General features: G+C 32.9%; 1 protein-coding gene and 1 long non-coding RNA gene across 2 annotated transcripts; one reads left to right on the plus strand and one right to left on the minus strand.

The window, feature by feature from the left end:
- Positions 1 to 150: 150 nt before the first annotated feature.
- DAT (Sodium-dependent dopamine transporter) lies at positions 151 to 14,800 on the minus strand. Its single transcript, XM_076540774.1, has 11 exons — positions 14,638 to 14,800; positions 8,814 to 8,948; positions 6,647 to 6,950; positions 6,187 to 6,325; positions 5,916 to 6,050; positions 4,377 to 4,480; positions 3,974 to 4,211; positions 3,669 to 3,797; positions 3,395 to 3,595; positions 2,921 to 3,088; positions 151 to 2,798 (listed from the first exon to the last, which is right to left on the minus strand). Exons 1-11 carry the CDS (start codon positions 14,798 to 14,800, stop codon positions 2,583 to 2,585), a joined length of 1,932 nt encoding a protein of 643 aa, XP_076396889.1. The 3' UTR covers positions 151 to 2,582.
- LOC143265968 (uncharacterized) lies at positions 14,248 to 14,812 on the plus strand. The gene is made up of 2 exons (XR_013040790.1): positions 14,248 to 14,480; positions 14,660 to 14,812. It is a non-coding gene; the product is annotated as an uncharacterized LOC143265968 (long non-coding RNA).
- The last annotated feature ends 6,791 nt before the right edge of the window (positions 14,813 to 21,603 follow it).

The following is a 21,603-nucleotide window of genomic DNA, read 5'->3' on the forward strand; positions in this document are numbered from 1 at the left end:
TAACGTATACTGATCATGCGAGGTTTTCTGTACCTCGTATGTACTATATAAAATAATTGTATTATTAAAACTGTAGCGAAAGTCTTTTCATTGAAAAACAAAAAAAGGAAATGAAATAAGAATATTCGTAACTTAAGACAATGACATTCGTACTTTCCACAAATTTTTATTAAAGAAACAATGGTCTCATTTCACAAAGTAGATCATACATAACACCACAACGCGGGAACTACACAAAACGGAAGTCAAAAGTGCGATTCGATAAACGCGCGGTCTTTTTGAAATTTCTTTCTGATACGATAACACAGTCATCAATAAACTTCGTAAAATCATTCGTTCAATAAATATACGAGGAATTTTATGAACAAGATGACTGAAGAATATATTATTTCGTTTATCATACAGGCGATTTGTTGCGAGTATTTATTTAGTTCATTTATTTATTATGTTAACAACAAGGCCCGAGCTGTTACCTATGGCTGTGGTTGCAGCTCAGATGCGATGTATAAAATATAACATATAATTATACAGGATGATTCATCTTAAATGGAATACGTTTTCGATTCGTGGGAATCTGAATAATGTTGAAAGCATAATCGAAACATTTTCAAAACGCAAATTTGATGGAATTCTTTTTATAAAGTAAAATATTTCAAAATTTTTAAGAACAGAGAATTTAAATAAAGAAAGATAATTACGTACAATAATAATTGAACAAATTATAAATAATAAGAGTTGAAATTACAATATAAATTTTGGGAATAATTTTTCCATCACTCATTTTTCAAAATCGTTCGAATTATTTTTAGAACATTATTCGAAATTCTCACGATTAAAGAAGACATTTAGATTTCTTTTGACGGCTCATTTTTGTATACATGTATGTATAAATATATGTACACAAAAACATATATTTATACACGTATCGTTGCATCTAACAACAATAAACTATATCTCTGCACATATATTTTCTAACAAGTTCACGACGATAGTTTTTTTCAAATACTTAACATCTATTCAACTATTTGTGACGTCGTCAATTCTCACAATTAAGAAAACAGATAACCGCTATAGAATATTTTTTGCAATATAACATTTTAATTTTCTTCTATAGAAATTCTTACGTTGTATAATACTGCGAAAACGTTGAAATTATAGTTAACAAGTACTTGTATCGTAAGTAATCGAAAAAGGTAATACATAATTCTCGTCATAGAATTGTTATAATTTTAAATTAAGTTATAATAGCTATGTACGTAGACAGTGGATTAAGGAGGGGTCCATTAGTGCAAAAGAGATTAAATTAAACAATAAGTGAAAAACAAACTTTAAAGCAACATGATGAAATTAATCTTGAGATAAATTTTGTCTGCCCCTTCAGATAACCTGGCTACGCATGATAACAATTTTAGAATACTGTTTTCATTTTGAACTAAAAGTTTCACCTCCCTGTGCAATTCTATTGCCCGTACGAGAATCGTACTCAAATATTTAATACATAAAGCGTTGCTTCGTTATCTCCTTAACACTTGAACAACACTACTTTTTAATGTAACGTTTTACACCTGATCGGTGATTACAATTCGCGTATAGTCTACACAGCATATACGTCTGGACAAAGCCAGACGATGTAAAAGCGTCGAATAATCAAATGGAAACCATTGGACTTGACAATAATATACTTTCAGTATGCATCCTCTGAGATTAACCTTTTGCAATATGTTAGAAATTGTCTCTGAACACTTTCATTATGTGCTGTAAAACGAACAGGACTTTCATATATTTCTAAAGGGTTAACACTTAAAATGCAAATATAAATAAAGAATCTTTATAATAAAATTGAAAACTGTGTTTCATAAATATTCACAGATCAGAAAAACTATTCCTTATCATAATTTTTCTTTACCTATATTTACTTTGTGGTACTTTCATATTGCAAGGATCCTACTCTCTTTGATAATCAGAAGATTATTAATTTAAAGCTATTGCCCAAGGAAACTTCTTTCTTCTAGATAATGAGAAAGCCTTAGATGTACGGTATTGCTAGATCTATGGTAACGTTAGTCTATTCATTAAGTTCGCCTAGGAAATTTCATAATGCCTGTAATATTTACAGGTTGGACCATCTGCGACGTGCTCTCTTGAACACTATAAGAAAATTCCATCATATCATACTTGTAGAAAAACGAAAACAGTGCACCAAAAGACTAATATTAATTACTACTCGGTGTGAGTCTCCAAATTAATAATACAGATATAAAGCCTGTTAACAGACTTCCAGTCAACGAATCTCCAGATGCCTATTAACGGTCTTCCGGATATAGTTAACACGTCGATATCTACGATGTACATGATTTTGTTTCGCGAGATCGTTAGATGACGACGAGTTATATCTTCTGGTCGAAAGAATTGAGTCCACTGCGCAGAAAGTCTCGAGGATAAAAGAATCGGGGTATCGTAAAATCTAAGTGAGTGCGTTCGAAGATTCAGCGCAGACTTGCATAAAACTGGATCCAAACGAGGGAATGTTAGCAAAGATATACTTGGAACCGGGCACCGTGCAAAATCACAACCGCACTGTCCTAGACTGGTTCCGGAGGTGGATCTCCGTTAATACCCTCCCTGGATTGGATCATAACTTCCGTTTGTTCCTTGGTCAGTTCCTGTTGTTCCTTAGACAGGTTGATGTCTTGATCCACGATTAGGCTGCGACGAACCGCGCCGTTTGCTACGGAGGACAAGAAGTCTGCGTTTCTTTGTTGAGTGTCCCTCCAGGGAGTGGTGAGAATTTTCAGTCTCTACAATAATAATTGATCTTGCAATTAGGATTTGCTTCACACGTAATTATAGTAATGTACTAAAAATTTAGTTTCATTAACTTGAAGTACAATCTTTAAATCCTTAAGATCGGACTAATCACCTGAATGAAACTGCCTGGCGTGACGATGATCTTGTAAATTGCAATTCCTGGTATCATGGCAATTGAGGAAGTCGCAATTAACCAGCCTAATACGTTTGCCCAGACGGGGTACACGTAATCCTCGTAAGTCAGTGGTTCGTAACCCATTAAACCATAAACGATAATGAACTGTAACAACATAAAAAGTCGTTTAAAGATGGTATCTTTGCTGCCATCGTTTTATGCATCTTTTTCACTCGTTTGTACCTCTTCTAATAGCACGTATTCAATTAGATTATCTTGACATAATGATATTACAGTTTTTCCCCACAACCGAGGTTACACATTAATTTCAATTGAGACTACAAACTTTGATTTTAAACGAATGTTCACAGAAAAACTTCAACCTTAGCAATAGCGAAGCTTTAGGAAACGTTTTATTTAGTGAACCAGATTTTTTAAAATTTATTTCAGAAGTTGTTATGGAGAGTGTACCATGAGGAATATCGGCGCGACGAACTTCCAGCAAACCCGCCAATAGATTCCGGGCGAGAATCCAATCATGTCTTTGATATCTGCACAGAATCTATCGGTTCCGTAGATCCAACTGACGGCGATTGATTCTGCCAAAACTGCGAACAGCATCGAGTAACCGGCAGCGTAGCGATCCAACAGGTGGAAGAAGTAGAAACCACCCTGTACGGACAAACATTTATTAATGCTTCATATTTCACACATCACAAATGTATTTCTTATTTAATTATTTTACCTGAGAACACGAAGCCAAACCAACAACGAAATATAACGTGAAGAGTGAAGCAACGAAAATTTCTCGATTATTGCCAATAATTGGAAACTCGTCGCTGAGCGCGGTTATTATTGCTTCAGATCCTCCGAACTGGGGAAAGAGATACAAGTATTATTTTGGAATGGAAGACTTTTTAGATACAATTGCATTATTAAGTAATACAAAGTAGTATAAGAACATGTACAAAGTAGTATAAAGCAACCCTTATTTCTCTTACTACCCTTAAATACAACAGTGCATATACTTCAAAATGACATAGACTGTACCGAACTATCCAACCCCAGAGTAAGTAACATCATAAAGAAGATGAGTGCCCAAAACATGGATCCAGGCATAGTAGCGATAGCAGCAGGGTAAACAATAAACACTAGACCAGGTCCTTCAGTTGCCACATCCTGAATGGATTTACCACTTGCTCGGGCCATGTATCCTAACACAGAAAAGATCACAAATCCTGCGACAAAGGACGTTGCGCTGTTGATTAAGCTGGTCAATAAAGCGTCCCTGAAAAATAGAACATCATCCACTTTGAAAATATTAATTTATAATTGTATGTATGTATGTACATATTTCATCCACATAAATTAGTTTGAAGTTAGCTTATGTAATGGTAATTCATTACAAATGTTTGTTGAATGTATCTTCATTTTTAATTCCTCAAGTTCTTACTTGTAAACGTTGTTGTGGTATTTGTTATAACTCGCATAAGCCAGAAGCACTCCGAAGCCAGGTCCTAGGGAGAAGAACACCTGCGTGGCAGCGTCTACCCACACCTAAGCAGAGATTAAGGATTTTTAATAAAAGCCACAGGCTTCTTTATTCTACAACTAAAATTTTAATCAAGCTCTGCAAAAAACGGCGAAAGTTTGTCCCACATCTAAAAACTTATATCGTCATAGTTAATTTGACCAGATGACATTTAAAATTTTTAATGTAAAATGTTTAATATTATGACATAAAAATAAAGATTCCACTCATGGAAGATGAAATTGAGTCTTAAAGCATAATACGGATGTCTGCATGATTTAATACTTCATATTCTCAATACAAAATGGCTGATCATTGATTTTAGCAGTATAATCAATTTATGATTATGTATGAAGTAGAAAATCCTAATTACATCTCTTGATTGAATAGTAAAATTAATAGTAAAATTAATTGATTGAACAGTCTTTGATTGGATAATCAAATTTGATTGCATCTGTAAATTGTAATTAGGAGATTACTGAATAGAATATTACATCAAGTTGATTAACGTACAATAAAATTTTATAAATTTTGAGCAAGTGATATCCTAGGCTCGGATTAAATAAGCGGCTTCTTTATCCAAGCGTTAGAAGAATCCAGGAAAGGGTCTTAAAGAAAGAAATCCCTTTTCCGACGTTAAGAAGGATCACAGAAATTCCCGTAAATCCTCGGATCTCAGAAATCAACAAATTTCTCCGGCTAGAATCTATTCCAGCGATTCAGAAGTTAAGTCGTCGGGTAGAAATGCATTCCCCTTGCCAGCCAAGAGGGTCGTACGTGCGATCAGCGTCCAAACTCTAATGGTCATTATGACAGGTACACAGAGTTTCCATTTTCAGCGTCGTCAGTTAAACCTGGCACGTTTCTCGCCCTCCCATTTTTCTCGCTGCTCGATCCTGTCGACCCTCTTATGCCGGTGCATTAACTTTCTGGCCTTCAGTTTTTTATTCTTCTCCGTGGCCACTGTAAATGGCCACTTCATAATACCGCAATCATCCGCTGGGACACGATTCACCAAGTCCACGGCTAGAATGGAGAACGCACGATTTTCTCCGAAGTTTCACGAATAATTTTCTCTCGAGTTTCAGGAATTTTCTGGGAAGTTTCAGGAGCTCTGTGAATAGGGCAAAGGTAATTTTTTTCTTGTTTGGGGAGGTTTTAGTGTTGGGGTTTTAATGTGATTTATGATTTATTGCATTAGGTGAAGGGGTGGATTTTGAAATATTGAAAGTCTAACGAGATTTGATGACAAATTGTAAAAGAACACTTGCGATATATCAATTTTGCTGAAGATGACTGTGTAAGAGTAAACTAAATTCGTGATACAAAATGGCGGGTTGATAATTATTAGGGACAATGATCTATGATTTTGAAGTACATAATATGACATAAATTAAAGTAGCACTTATGGCAGAGATTGCAACGAGGCAAATTGCAAATTTTTATTAAATATTCTTTTACCTCTGCTTTTGTGATGGCTGAGAAATTTGGATTGAGGTAGTAGCGTATTCCTTCGAGACTTCCCGGCAATGTGACTCCTCGTATCAACAGAATGAGGAGGACAGCATACGGAAAGAGAGCAGTGAACCAAACCACCTGTAGCAAAAGATGTTTCAAACTATAAATCTATTCAATACTAAAAACAATATCGAGCTGATTGATTAAAAAATCAAAATACTTAAATGTTCAAAGTGCGTATTTCATAACAATTTTATAGGAACACAAATCTTACTTTGCCTGAGGTAGAAATGCCTTTCCACAAGGAAAAGTAACAGATCAAGTAGACCACCAGCAAGCACATCGCAATGTCCCATTTAATTGCCCCGAGATCGTGTAAACCTTCGCTTTCGTGGAGTTCTAGAATCGCTCGGCTTTAAACAAAATTGTCAAAAATTACCTAATCTTGCTATACAGTAAAAAATACTTCACACATCATTTATAGCAGACTCTCATTATATTGCCACTAACAAAGCAGTTAGTGTTTAGAAGAAACACAGAAAGAAAATTCTTGCAGTTGCAATATTAAGTTATTTACAAAACTTTCTTTCTTGATACTCTGAATCTTCGAATCCATGAATCTTCGATGGCGATGCAGTATAAAATGGCAATATAAGAGTCTATCAAAATACAGATAATATTAAAATGCAGCAAACGTTTATTTGAGTGAGTGATGCAGTTCAATAAAAACTTACTTGAAATACTCTTGCGCAGCGCTCGTGTACCACGTGCTGTTGTATCCCTGATTCAAATTTCTATCAAATCGTTCATCGATCAGCGACGAGTTATCACTCGGATCGATAGGAGACGTCTCGTCGAAAGTGTAAGAAATATTTGCGTCGAATGCTCGACAATGTGGCGTGTTCCAAGGGTTGTCGCAAGTGGTCCATGGCAACAGGCTGGAGAACGAGGCGAAGAAGTACCTCAGTGCCCAGGCGATGATCACGTTGTAGTAGAAGTCCACGTAGAATGCTATTAGGGCCACTGCATATCCGATTCCTTTGCAAATAATATTATACAACGTTAAACTTCGGTATATAGCATTAAACTGGCGTTAAATTAACAAAATTGGATTAAACTAGCATTAGACTAATTCAGATTACAAGCACAAGTCTGTGTGCTCCAACATCCTCCAAATTCGCCTGACTTATCTCCGTGTGAATACTTTCCTTTACCAAAACTGAAATTAGTTATAAGCGGAACGTTTTATGACACCATGCGTCGTAATTCTACGCGTTATTAATTCCACGCCTCGTAATTCCATGCGCCGTAATTCCTCGCGCTGTATTACCACGCGCCGTACTTCTACGCGCTGTAATTCCACGCACCATAATTCTACACGTCGTAATTCGATGCGTTGTAATTCCACGCGTTATTAATTCTACGCGTTATTAATTCCACGCGTCGCAATTCCATGCGTCGTAATTCCATGCGTCGTAGTTCTACGCGTTATTAATTCCACGCTTCGTAATTCCATACGCCGTAATTCCTCGCGCTGTATTACCACGCGCCGTACTTCTACGCGCTGTAATTCCACGCACCATAATTCTACGCGTCGTAATTCCACGCGTTTTTAATTCCATGCGTCGTAATTCCATGCGCCGTAATTCCATGCGCCGTAATTCCTCGCGTTGGAATACCACGCGCCGTACTTCTACGCGCTGTAATTCCACGCACCATAATTCTACGCGCCGTAATTCCACGCGTCGTAGTTCTACGCATTGTAATTCCACGCGTCGTAGTTGCACGCCTTATTAATTCCAACGCGTCGTAATTCCGCGCACCGTAATTCCCGGCGCTGCAATACCACGCGCCGTAATCTCTTCGTAGGAAGAGAAGTCTAAGCAGCTGTGATAAGGGTGTTTAAAGCGATTCGACATAAAAAAATCTATGTTAACGTTGCGTGAGCCCAGCGGTGTATTGATGCGGATGTACTTTAAACAAAAAAAATAAGTTTGGCAAAATAATTCTTTCCTATGTATTTAAAAAGTTTCGTTACTTTTCCGACATACTGTGTATATTGTACAAACGGTACAAATGAAACGGAGACGTATAAAATCTTTATCCCCGCGAGTCCGTAGGAATTAAAAATCTCTCCATGTCCTGATTTTCAAGTCGAAGATTCCATTATCCCGTGGGAGCGTCTTCAACGACGAATCAATTACGTCGTTCATCGATGCGGATCAAAAGGAAAGAGATCACGTTGGAGACAAGAGTCAAGAGGAATCCTGCGCTTACATCGATCATCAAGAATGGTTCCAGCAGGAAATCGACGGAAATGGAGGCTCTTCAACCACTGGTCGTCCAACCTTGGATTTTCTCGGATTTATACGCGTTACATAATGTACTATACGATGTGGGGTGGAATAAGAGAAAATAATACCGGGTGTGTCTAATGCGTGGCTCTCCGACGTGGAAGATGACAGTAAAGTGCCTTTGGAACGATTTTAAAGAAATCAGAAAAGCACTTATATCTGTGCCGCCATTGTTGGAGGCTTAGACGATTACTTCGGGGAATTGTGGCAAAGTAACGTGTGAGCTGTTGTAATCTCAGACACTCGGAGATATTAATGCTTTTTCGATTTTTTGGAAAGAATTGTACTTGTTTTATACATTTAACGAATAATAGTTTCTAACTAAATAACTAATAAGCTATTTCGAATAATAGTTTCTTTGACGAAATACTTCTTTTTGTATAAATTTTAATTTGAGTTATTTCGAACAACTGTTAAGATACTTCTTTTGATATTTTTAATCTTACATATTTAATTGCTTTAAGTCATATGTTTCTTTAATAAGTTACTTCTTGTACTGTCATTTTTAAGTTTCTTAAGCATTTTTTAAAAATGTAGAAAAGCTTACCTTTTAGAAGTGGCACTAAACGACCCCAACAAGTGATAGCGCCCTTACGATTGAACTGCCCCAGCGCGAGTTCCATGTAAAAAAGTGGAATTCCTCCTACCACCAACATTATGCAATACGGAACCAAAAACGCCCCTGTAACAATAAATAATTCGCCTCCGATAAAAATTCGATGAAACAGAAAATAAGTACAAAACCTTGATTTTAAATCAAACCTTTGATCGATGAAAAATTAGTTGTAAAATCGGGGTAGTATTTTTAATGAAATCGAATGCGTTCGATTTATTTACGGGTGCTCTGGAAAACGTCTGAATTCTTATCATCTTTGATGACATCTGCTGCATGACAAGAGGGTGATATGAAGAGGGTGGAAAAAAAGGAAAAAAAAAGTGATGTGCGAGCCACTCGCATCATCCTGTTAGCTGCATAACTGAATTGCAGAATATTTAGAGCACCGGTGGCAGCAAGGTGCTTTTATGTACGTAATTCGATAGAGAACTTTCGAAAATGCTGCAATCTGATGGTAAAATGGCGATTCCCACGGAATTGATTCATCAAACGATTAAAGGGTTACAAATATTACAGAATATCTTTTGTGTAAATCAAATCGAAATTGAATAAAGAACGAACAACTGGAGTGTATTTTTACACTTGTGAAAAAATACAGCTGTTCAACATTTTTTGTTTTAATATAAATTATATTTTATGTGAAATTTTTGTTAAAGATAAATTGTACGATGAGTTGGTTAATAAGAGTTAGGTTATGTGTGTGAATGAAGTTATGTGAACAGGTTAGGTTAGTGACTAAGAATTAGGTTAGTTAACAAGTAGGGTAAGGTTAGGTTAAGTTACATATATGTAACATTATGACATTATGTTTATAATTACATATTTATAAAATAGTATAATAATATACATTACATTCTGATATATGTAGTGTAATGTAATGTATGATATGTGTGAAGTGATATGTGCAACATGTGTGAGGTTAAGAAAAATAATTTATAAGCCAATTTCTATTAATATTATACTATTAATTGTTAACTGAATTTGTTAATTAATAATACATATAATTATAATGTACACATATGAGCATGTAATGTACATACATAGGAATGTATACACACACACATATGTATGTACACATATGAACAAAATTAGAGTTCTATAAAATAGAACAGATATAACCATAACACTCTAGTAATAATTAAATTAAAGGTAAAAAACTAAGAGGTCTAAAACGATTGAAAATTGTTAAAAAAAAAGGATCTTAAAACTTGAATTACTTAAACAGATTACATAGTGGTTATTGAAATTTTCTGAAAGTTGAACCTTGAATTATCAGACTTGCATTCGATATGCGATACATTCCTACAGATGGTTTCGTCCTTTTATTCTTTTCGATAAATTCTCCTTCGTAACCACGGAGACGTAATCGCATTAAGAAAGAATATTCCCTTCTTCTTATACCTCGCGGTTACCTTGATTAATTTTCCTTTTCGAGCAAGTTCGCCGGAAGTGGCCTATAATATCTAGTTCATTTGTTATTAGAGACCATAACTTTATCCCTATTATTAATCTTCATTGAAACAAACATATTGTATAATAAAATTAATATTTTGTTAAACAATTATATCAAACTTCGTTAAAACAAACGTATGCATTGTACAATAAAATTAATATTTTGTTAAACAATTACATTAAACTTCATTGAAACAAACATATGCATTGTACAATAAAATTAATATTTTGTTAAACAATTACATCAAACTTCGTTAAAACAAACATATGCATTGTGCAATGAAATTAATAACATTCTGTTAAACAATTATGGCAAACTTTGAGGATTATAAAAATAATCTTTGTTTCTTGCAAATCATTTATTAAATTCTTCAGTTTACTTCGATTTGATTATTTAATAGATTTATTCTTTGTACAAAAGAAATATTTGAATGTGGTATTTGTAATGTAAAAAAATATTCTGTTTGTTTGTGATGTGTATGTACATCTGAAGAGATTTCCTCCTATGTCATGACCAAATGTCCGGTTTTAAATAACATTTCCGTCCAATTTTCGTTCTTTGAAGGCACAGACACCGTCAGATACATGCCTTCAGGCACTGACATCGCATATCCGCGTTTAAATAATTTTCTTAAATATAACAATTTCATAAATTTACATTGGATATCATGCAGAAACTTTGTAATTTAAAACTTGATAATTTTGAGAAAAAATAATTAATTTTACATAGTCATTGTTACAATTGTACTCTGAAAATATTATATTTTTTATGGGTAATAAAATTGCACAACTATCTAATGTGTAAAAATACCTTTAAGTTTTTCTTGCATTAAAGAATGTGATCAGTTGAAAAAAAATTAGTCAACAATCAACAAGACAAAGCGTTTAAATGATTAAGTCACGCTTCATTGATCAAAGCATAGACAAATTAGAATCGAATAGAACGTAAAATATGACTCACGATATTGCATAAAATAGGTAAAACATAAATATACGTTAATGACGGAAACCAAATTGCGAACAGAATTAAAAGTAGCGTGAAGTATTGTGCAACATATTTGAATATCAAATATCAAATGAGTTCTTGGAACGAGGTGATGCGTCTTATGATCACGTTCTTAGAATATTTAAATTCAGGAGGAAACGGTATATGTCTAAAACTACTTGATTTTTTCCTTAAATCACAGAGTAAAATTAATTATTCTTTAATTTTATTAAAAAGTGATTCAAAGTAGTTTAATTTGATGAAGTGTAATTTGATTGGTATTCATTTGCAATTGTATCGAGGATTGTGGGTAATTTGGTACCAAAATGGATCACACTTCTGGCGCCAAATTTAAACTTGAACTTGCTACTGTTCTCTCTTATTAGAAAACAGTGTTAAGTATAACATAATTACAAATGCTTAAAAATGGAAGATACTGATTATAACAATAATATATCACATCATTGTCAAGATAAAAACTTGTGGTTAATATGATACTAAAATGGATCACACTTCTGTCGCCAAATTTAAACTTGAACTTGCTACTGTTCTTTCTTATTAGAAAACAGTGTTAAGTATAACATAATTACAAATGCTTAAAAATGGAAGATACTGATTATAACAATAATATATCACATCATTGTCAAGATAAAAACTTGTGGTTAATATGATACTAAAATGGATCACACTTCTGGCGCCAAATTTAAACTTGAACTTGCTACTGTTCTTTCTTATTAGAAAACAGTGTTAAGTATAACATAATTACAAATGCTTAAAAATGGAAGATCCTGATTATAACTATAATATATTATTATATCATTGTCAAAATAAAAACTTGTGGTTAATATGATACCAAAATGCAACATACTTCTGGCGCCAAATTTAAACTTGAACTTGCTACTGTCCTCTCTTAATAGAAAACAGTGTCAAGTATAATATAATTACAAATACTTAAAAATGGAAAATACTGATTATAACAATAATATATTACATCATTGTCAAAATAAAAACTTATAACTAATATGATACCAAAATGCAACATACTTCTGGCGCCAAATTTAAACTTGATTGCTCTCCCATCTTATTAAAAAACAATGTTAAGTATAACAGAGTTACAAATGCTCAAAAATAGAAGACACAAAGACTGATTATATTACATCATTGTCAAGCTAAAAACAAAAATTCGAAAAAGACTTAAGATTGCATTGAACGATTGTAAAAGTCAGTTTCGGTTTGTAAAATTTTCAGTCACGAAGATTCCGATCAAGAATAATTTCTCTTATATTAAAAGTAAATACGTATAATAAGAGTTTGTTACATAAAGTTTCGAATATCTCTATAAAAAATAACAAGACACAGCGAACCGAATTATTGCATAGAGTTTCTCAAAGAAAGAAAACATATTGGCGAACTGATTTCTATTGCACAGTTAATTACACGAGTAATCATTTAAGCCACCGTTAGAGACTCGGATCCTTGTGTACAAGACGGCATCAAACGACGTGCGAAATTGGCAAATTTCCGCAAAGAAGAAGCGCGAAACGCAGGAGGAAATCACGCGGCATAATGGATCGCGTATGGTGATATAGCAGCAGGTAGAGGCGTCGCGGACGTTCATGATCAAAGGCCGGCCCGAATGGGAAATTATAATTAATTAAGGTAATTGGAAATTAGCGACCGATCTTGCCGGTACTAATGGCGCGCCCTACTCTCCTCTTAATTGAGTTAGCAGCCGCTTTTGAGGAGCCCCGTATCGCTGATAGCTGGCCCTAATCGTATTCCTACGGGAGACTCGATAGAACGAGGCTAATAGCATCCTAGTAGACCGGGAACAGTCTTACAAGTCGTTGCGTGTTGCTTGCTGGACTTGTTGTTAGAAACTTTGCGAAAGGGAGCGATGTTATGTGCCCGCGGTGTCATCCGATTTTAGCGCGGGAAAATCTGAAACGTGTCGCAAATGCGCTTTACAGATTACGCGATTCCAAGGGATTTTATCACGATATCTTATCGTTTGACGTTGCAAATCTTTTCAGAAAGTTTTTCAATAAAATACTTCCTTTCATATTAATTTTAGTGTGAGTTAATTTTAATTTTCACAAATTTTAGTTCGAAATTAATTCTCTCAATGATATGGTGTTTTAATAAAATTCAAAATTAAATGAAAATGACTGTGTATAAATTTTATTCTATTTTTGTTTAGTGTCTGTTGTCCAGTGTTTTATTTACTAAATTGTCCCACATAAAATGTAGGACTTCTGACACAATTTGATAACTAATCTTCATAACTGTCTGAAATTGCTAATAAAATCTGTAGTTTAAGCAAACAACTTAATCGAAATGGAGGTAATTCTGTAGGAATTGGACCCGGACGCAATCTTCCCAAGTTGGTGACTTAAATTGCCCTTTCGTTTTAATTTCAGCCAATTTCGAGTGCTGACACTTTCGCTGGATAAGAAGCTTCGAGTGAAATCTAAATCCCGGGGTCATTTTCCACGAGGTAAATGCCAATTAGTCGACCGGTTAACGCGGTATTGCTTCGCTTGCTGGAGTGCATTACTTGATGCATCCCCTGTTGCAGCGAAATAACGCTTGACAACGTTACAGAACGTGACGAAATGCAGGAACAAAACTGATAGAAAACAAATTTTCATTCTTAATGTTTCTTGAATAACTAAAATTGCATACGTAATTTAAAATTAAAATATTCTCAATCACTTATGTCAATTCTCAATCACTTAAGAAAAAGAATCACGTATTAACTATTTTTTAATGACACCTTAAATGTTCCAATAAAATCTCAATTACTTTGCACTGCGAAGTTCATTAATCTCTAAACGAAAAAATTAACGTAGCAATTTAATTCTTGTAGACATTTTTTCTCGGATGAAAGACTAAACGAGTTTCGCGTTGCAAAATCTGTTTACTCCCTCGGATTATTTTCTCGGCAATTTTAAATTAGCCGTGACAAATGTTATCGATTACGGAGTTCTGTTAATGTGTTGTTATCCTCTCGGAATTTAAGCGTTATAAGAAGCGTAGGAATGACAGAACTAATCAATTCGGAGATCGTTAAGTTACGAGCTGAGAGTATAAATAAAAAATTCATACTCTCGCGATTTACATCAAGATTGTAGCTCTCAATTATTTACATCATACATCATGTACGAAAATTTAGTTATTACAATTTTTAAAATAGAAAACGTATATTTTGTATAATTGATGTACATTATAATGTTATAATTGACATAGTGATATTTTTGTATAATTTACATGCAAAGGAAGTTTTGAAGTTTGTCTGTGAGTTTGTAGAGTACTCACCACCGCCATTTTTGTAACACAGGTAGGGAAATCTCCAGACGTTGGCAAGATCAACTGCAAATCCGATGACTGACAAGAGGAAGTCAACCTTGCCAGACCAAGTCTCTCTGCCGTCCACGCTTCCGTTCAATTTTGGAGGATTTTTCACCACTCTCGACGACATGTCTCGTTTTCCTGCAACAGGACAATCCTGACCTTTCAATGTCCTGACTTCTCAAAATTATATTGTAGGCGTTACTTTTTAACAATGTCTACTTGTATAATTGTATAATAGTTTCAAGGTTATAATTTATATTTGTAATAACACTTTATATATTATAATTTATGTTTATAATAATACTTTATATATTATAATTTATATTTGTAATAATACTTTATGTATTATAATTTATATTTGTTAAATAATACTTTAAATAATATTTTTTAAATAACACTTTGAAACTCAGTATAATATGTGAGCATATGGAAAATTAAGAAGTGGAGAAATGAATTTAAAATGATATTTAATCTTATCACATCTTTCAATTTGCACATCGACAAAATGTTACTTTTCTATAATGTTATATTCTAACGAAAATAAAATATATGTGGTCTCAGTAAAAATTCCAAAACAATTAAACTCTTCACTTCTTTATAGAGTACTACTCTTATTATACTATGAAAGAAGTTTTCAAAAATATTAAAAATAAAGTTAATCATTATGTGATTAGATCATTTTCACAATTATTAGTACATATATGAACATACAGTATTAACACATAATAAAATAAAAACGATAATGATTGAAAAGTATGTTTCTAAAATTTGACTTAAATCATTTTTACAATTGTCAGTATGTGAACGTACAGTATTAACACATAGTTAATAAAATAAATATGTTAAGTAGAAGCAAGCGTGGGCCAGTATTATAATAAGATCACGCTTCCAATGAGTTAATTATTCGATTTTATTAAATTTCTGACGCCATTCACCCTGAAAAGCGGAGGAGGTACTTCAGGTACAACAGATCGAGATCCATCGAACCGACAGCGGAACTGACAAGCGTAATGGGTCCTCTGTTCCAAGCGGATTTTTTCCCTAAATACATCACTGTATAATAGATCATGCCTAAAAAATCACTAAATCTTTACTGAATCCATAAATTACAATATTTAACATTTTTAAGAGAATTATCTTGCTTTAATAAAAATACCTTATTTGCACTTTGTGTAGTCACTTTGATTTTTTTCTAAGGTTCTGAATTATTTTGAAGTAGTGTTAGAGTAATACTGCATAATGTAGTAGTAGTAATAATAGTAGTAATATTATACCACAGCAATATAGAGTAGTTTATATTTATTAACATACCAATAACATGTTATTTTGTCACAGAATAAAATATTTAACTAAATTGCCTTTTTCTTATACTCTCCCTTAATCTCTTGTTATTTTTTACACTGTCAAAATTAAATATGACAAAAAGCTAACGCTCCACATATCCTCTTCTGTAAATCTAATAACGTTACTAAAAACATCATGTAATATTTTGAATTCATCTTCACATTCTCCTAAGTTGACTTCGCCATGAAAACGAACTCGTGTTTGAGTAAATTTTTTACTGATCCACCCTGTGACTATAAACTTCTTTTTATCAAACAGCTGTAAGGGGATGAAAAATCGTGTGTTGCTCTATATGTATAATTTGATAGCAGAGAATGAACATATCAGATAGGATGAACATAGATGAAAATCGTGCTGTTTGTATATTTAATAGCAGAGAATGAACATATTAGATAAGATGAACGTAGATGAAAATCGTGATGTTTGAACCTTGATGATTGATATTATATGAAAATCGTGCATCTCCCTTATTTATAACAACAGCAGTGGATGAAAATATTAAATAGGATATAGAATAGTAATAGTCTTTGGAGAAAGAAAGAGAAGAACGGTAATAAAAACGAGAGAACTTTCCGATAGACCTAATATTCCGTAAACCGGACAAACGTAGAGAAGGGGTGGTTTTCGAGGCGCGTGCGGGCGCGGTCGCGTGTAATTTGGCGACGACAAGTTATCGATAGCCCTTCAAGTGACAACGCTTAACCCCCAGAGCCGAGGCTCATTGTGCCCTGGTGACGGGTTCCGGACAAACAGCGTATATTTCAAAGGCGACCGCGGCACCGGCTTCGAGGGGACTCTCGACCGAGGGGTTTTCTGTCACATGCACTGATCCACGCTTGTCTATGGATCGACCCGATTAATTGATATTCGGCGGTTATTGCCGAACGATGGAACTTTGCGAAACAGGTGCGACGAAAAAATCCAACATTTCGTTTTACTAATCTGTACCCATTACGAGATCGTCTCTGGGATACCAAAGACAAGTTTACTTTCGGTATTTTTTCTGATTGAGGCAAGATTTTTTTTATGACAGGAAGAAACTCTGATGACACCATTTTGCAACTACAGGATACCAAAGACGAATCTACTTTTTATATTATTTTTTATTAGGGTAAGGTTTTTCTTGATGAGACGAAGAAACTCTGTTGCCACCATTTTGTTCTTGCAGCTACAAGACACCAAATATCTACTTTCTATATTATTTTTATTAGAGTAAGGTTTTTTTTCGATGAGACGAAGAAACTGTGTTTCCACCACTTTGTCCTTGCATCCACAAGACCCCAAAAATCTACTTTCTATATTATTTTTATTAGAGTGAGATTTTTCTCGATGAGACGAAGAAACTCTGTTTCTACCATTTTGTTCTCACAATGAATACAAAATTATCTAGAATATCAAAGATACTCATATCTTTTGATCCTATTGGTGTGAAAGTAATTATGCAGTTTATTTGAGGTTAGTTTAAAATTGGTCCACCATGTGCTTAGCTTTTTATGAATGGCAAACCTTAATACACTCTGTTAAACTTAAAGTTACTTATAACTATACAATTTAATAGAACTAGCTACTTTATTCTGTGCCGCTTTTATTTTCTTTAAAGTGCATAGTTAACTTCTCAATGCGACGGAAGAAGTCTGTTTCCACCATTTTGTTTGATTTCTGTGGCCCCTATAAAATGGCGTCTACGATGTCAGTGACAAATCTACTTTTCTACGTTATTTTTTATTTATGTGAAGGTAATTATGCAACTTTGAACGTTACTCTATTACTAATATGGAAAATCGATCAGTTGAGAACGAAAAAGTAATTATTTGTCAAAAATTACTGAAAAATGTGTCAATAGAAGAATATAAAAAATGTACTGGTCACTTTGTTTTTCGTTTTGTTGAATCTTATTGCTATGAGTGTATAATATTTACATCGAAAAATTGTAAAATTATAATTGTAGAATGTAGAGTAGTCAAGACAAGATACCATTTGTGGTTTTCGGATTTGATACGACATCCCTCCGCAAGATGGTAGTCGAAAGGAGCCTAAAATGGAATAGGAGCACTGTTTTGAATGAAATATAATTACTATTTGGAAACTGGGATAACTATTGTAATTGGGAAACAAAGTAACATTAATTATTGACTGTAAACTTGTAAATTTATGGATCTATGAATCTCTAAGTCTGAAAGTCTACATATTTTTAATTTGTCTCTTTAATTTTACAAATCTTCAAATTTCTAAATTTTCACTATAAGTCAGTGCTAAAACTCGTCTTTATTTTATGAAACTACAAACTTTAATTTAGCAAAATTACTTTTACAGTTCTCCACAATTGCATAATTTTCAACACTGTACACAAAAACGTACAACCACTCCAATACTTTATTATTAATAATTCCTTGTTATTTTTTAAAAGATGCACGTTCGCAAAGAAAATACTAATTTTTACCAAAAAACAACACTTCTTAAAAGACAACAACACTTGTTATATCTCAAAAACAGCGAAGTATAAGTGTACTAACACAAACACACTAAAACTTGATTTTAACAAAAGAAAAGTGTTGAAAGAAGCATTGCATCAACGTCTCCTGGTATTTGTATCATACCTCGTCGCACGAGGAACGTTACAACGTGGTAAAAACTAAACTCGAGTGCAATTAGATTAATCACGAACGCGTGAACAAGCATTACGAAATAGAAAACCATCCCAGATGCAACTCTGAACACATACCCTGGCCACGATCGCTTCAAGATCCGAAGGAGAGCCTTGTTCGGCGAGGAAAATCGTTCTTCAGGATCGCAACTGTGACACGACCGATTATAACAGTGCTCGAGGATGAAATAAACGAGGGATAGAAGTTGCATAAAAAATGTGCAAATTCGAGGAAAAAGAAGACGAAGAAGGGGATTTCTTGTTCAAGGAAACAAACAAGATCTTGAGTAATAAATAATTCACCTTTAATTGGCTATGATTCGTTCCTTATTAGCATTCTTGTATTTGTGATATCTGTTTCTTAATTTAATTTTGATTCATTTTTGGTGAATTTAACTGTTTGTTGAACTTTCACTGTAAATTCTTTCTTGTAACCCTAATTTTATTTTAGTATAGTGTTTTGAGACACAATTTTTACTTGTGAGACTAACTTGCAGTCTTTAGTCACAAGTTTGACTCATAAATTTAATTTATGCTTATAATTCACAGGTCTAATTTATGGATCTAACTCACAAGGCTAAATTATTTGACTATCAATTTTATTTTATAGTGCTATCTCATAATTCTAATTTAAAGTTTTAACTGACAAGCCTAATTTGTGAATTTGACTTTGAATTTTATTTTATGGTTCCAACACAGAAGTCTAATTTATGGATTTGACTCTCAATTTTGTTTTATAGTTTTACTTCACAATTCTAATTTATGGTCCTAATTCACAAACCTAATTTATAGTTCAATCTCAAAACTTTAGTTTATAACCATAACTCATAATCATAATTTGTGAAACATTACAGTTCTTATTTACAATTCTAATTTGTAATTTTAACATGTCTTGATTCATAACTCTAGCTCAACTCTAATTTATCTACCTTTGCTCGTAATTATAATAAAAGATAACAATTCATAGACCTTGTTCACAACTGTCAACTTATGAATCTATCTCATGATTTTAATTAAAAGTTATAATTTATAGTTCTGATTCATCATCGAACCTCATGATTCTGATTTATAAACATTATGATCCTAACAAGCAATCAGATTTTATAATTCTAATTTACGATTTTCATTTATAATCCTCACTTATGATCCTAACTGTCCCTAATTTATAGATCTGAGTCATGATTGTAATTGATGATCCCAATTTATGGTTCTATCTTACAATTCTAATTTATGATCTTGAGATACAATTATAATTCATGATCTTGAGTTACAATTATAATTCATGATCTTGAGTTACAATTATAACTCATGATCATGAGTTACAATTATAATATATAATTTTGAAATACAATTTCAATTTAAGATCTTGAATTACAATTTCAATTTAAGATCTTGAACTACAATTTTAATTTATGAACTTGAGTTGCAATTATAATTTAAGATCTTGAGTTACAATTATAATTCATGATCATGAGTTACAATCATAATTCATAATCCTGAGCTACAGTTCTAATTCATGATCCCAACTTACAAATTTAATTAACTATATTCACAATCATATAACTATCATTCATATAAACATCTTCAATGAGTTTCCTAAATGCTAATCTGAATGTCAGACAGCAATACCTCTTTCAATTGAATTCTTTTCCTATATGTCTAATAATTGATTCTCAAGATCCGTTCAGCCTTTTAATAATACGTTTTGAAAATGATATTTACTCCAGCTATGCAATGCTCAATAATCCATGGATCTCTAACAATACCTACTAATTGATAATTGATGCTTTTTCGATCATACGGTATTTCCTATCAAGGAAAAATCATTATTTCGTAGAATTATTAATTGTAATTGAATTACATTTTCCGAGAATCTACGGCGGATTGTTTGAAAGACACGCGTTAAAAATGAATTAGATGCTGAAACACGAGATAGATTAATCGACCGCAAACGGCTCTAAGAAATCGAAGCACTTGTGAATATATTATAAATGAACAATTCCGACGTTTATTTTCAACTTTTTTATTGAAAATTTGAAATCCTACTATTTGAAATTTGAACTAATTTCTTTAGGAGAGAAAATTTGAATTCTATAAAATTCTAGTTCTTCCAAAAATTAATGATTATAAAAAATATTATACTAAAAAAATTTAGTGATATTAGATCTTTGGATTCAGTTACATAAACACCTGTAGATACTCCTCAATTTATAGCCTTCAGTTCAGACATTTCTTTAAAAACTAAATTAAAAGCATTTATAAGCAATTATTACCATATTACTTTTGTTTCAATTTTGCAAAAATTACTATTTCTAATTTTTACCAAACATCTTCAATTTTTAATATAAAAAATCAATGACCTTTTTATTAATTATTTCTCACATCAAATTGTTCATTTGTATCAACTTTGCATTTTGTAAGTGCTTTAACATCAACAGTTAAATATTTTAAATGCACTAATGAAAATTACTTAAACAGTCAAATTATTAACTAAATCATTTTGAAAGTTATCTTATGTTAATTGATACTCATTCAATTGATAGTCAATTCATACTCATTCATAATTAAACATTTAATGACTGTGATTAATTGCTGTGACTATTTCAATCTGCTTCAAATTTTTCTATTCCTTTCTATCTGTAAATATGATCTTCCTTTCCTGATGACAAATCCAAAGCTGGAAATCCTGCATTTTCGCCTAAAATAAATTTATAAAACATTTTGTAATAATAGACCAACCACAATATATCTACAGACAGTTTGCATGTAAACTTACACTATTTCTAAAATAACCTTGCACTGTTTAACAGTAAAATTTGTATATGCATATTTGTCAAAGTACTAAAATGGACGATAATCGAAAGAATTCGTCGTAAATTTTAACTCTTCTTTTTTAAAAATGGATTTATACCACTTCCAAAATAAATGAGTAATGGTAAAAC

Source organism: Megachile rotundata, chromosome 16 (assembly GCF_050947335.1).
Source record: "Megachile rotundata isolate GNS110a chromosome 16, iyMegRotu1, whole genome shotgun sequence".
Taxonomy (NCBI): Eukaryota; Metazoa; Arthropoda; class Insecta; order Hymenoptera; family Megachilidae; genus Megachile; species Megachile rotundata.

Bases quoted from the DNA above. Each gene is read 5' to 3' on its own strand.
- DAT (XM_076540774.1), bottom strand. From the start codon at position 14,800: ATGTCGTCGAGAGTGGTGAAAAATCCTCCAAAATTGAACGGAAGCGTG. The intron at 8,949-14,637 runs GTGAGTACTCTA...TTATTGTTACAG, and splicing joins GTGTTACAAAAATGGCGGTG to GGGCGTTTTTGGTTCCGTAT. The intron at 6,326-6,646 runs GTAAGTTTTTAT...TTTTGTTTAAAG, and splicing joins GCTGCGCAAGAGTATTTCAA to CCGAGCGATTCTAGAACTCC.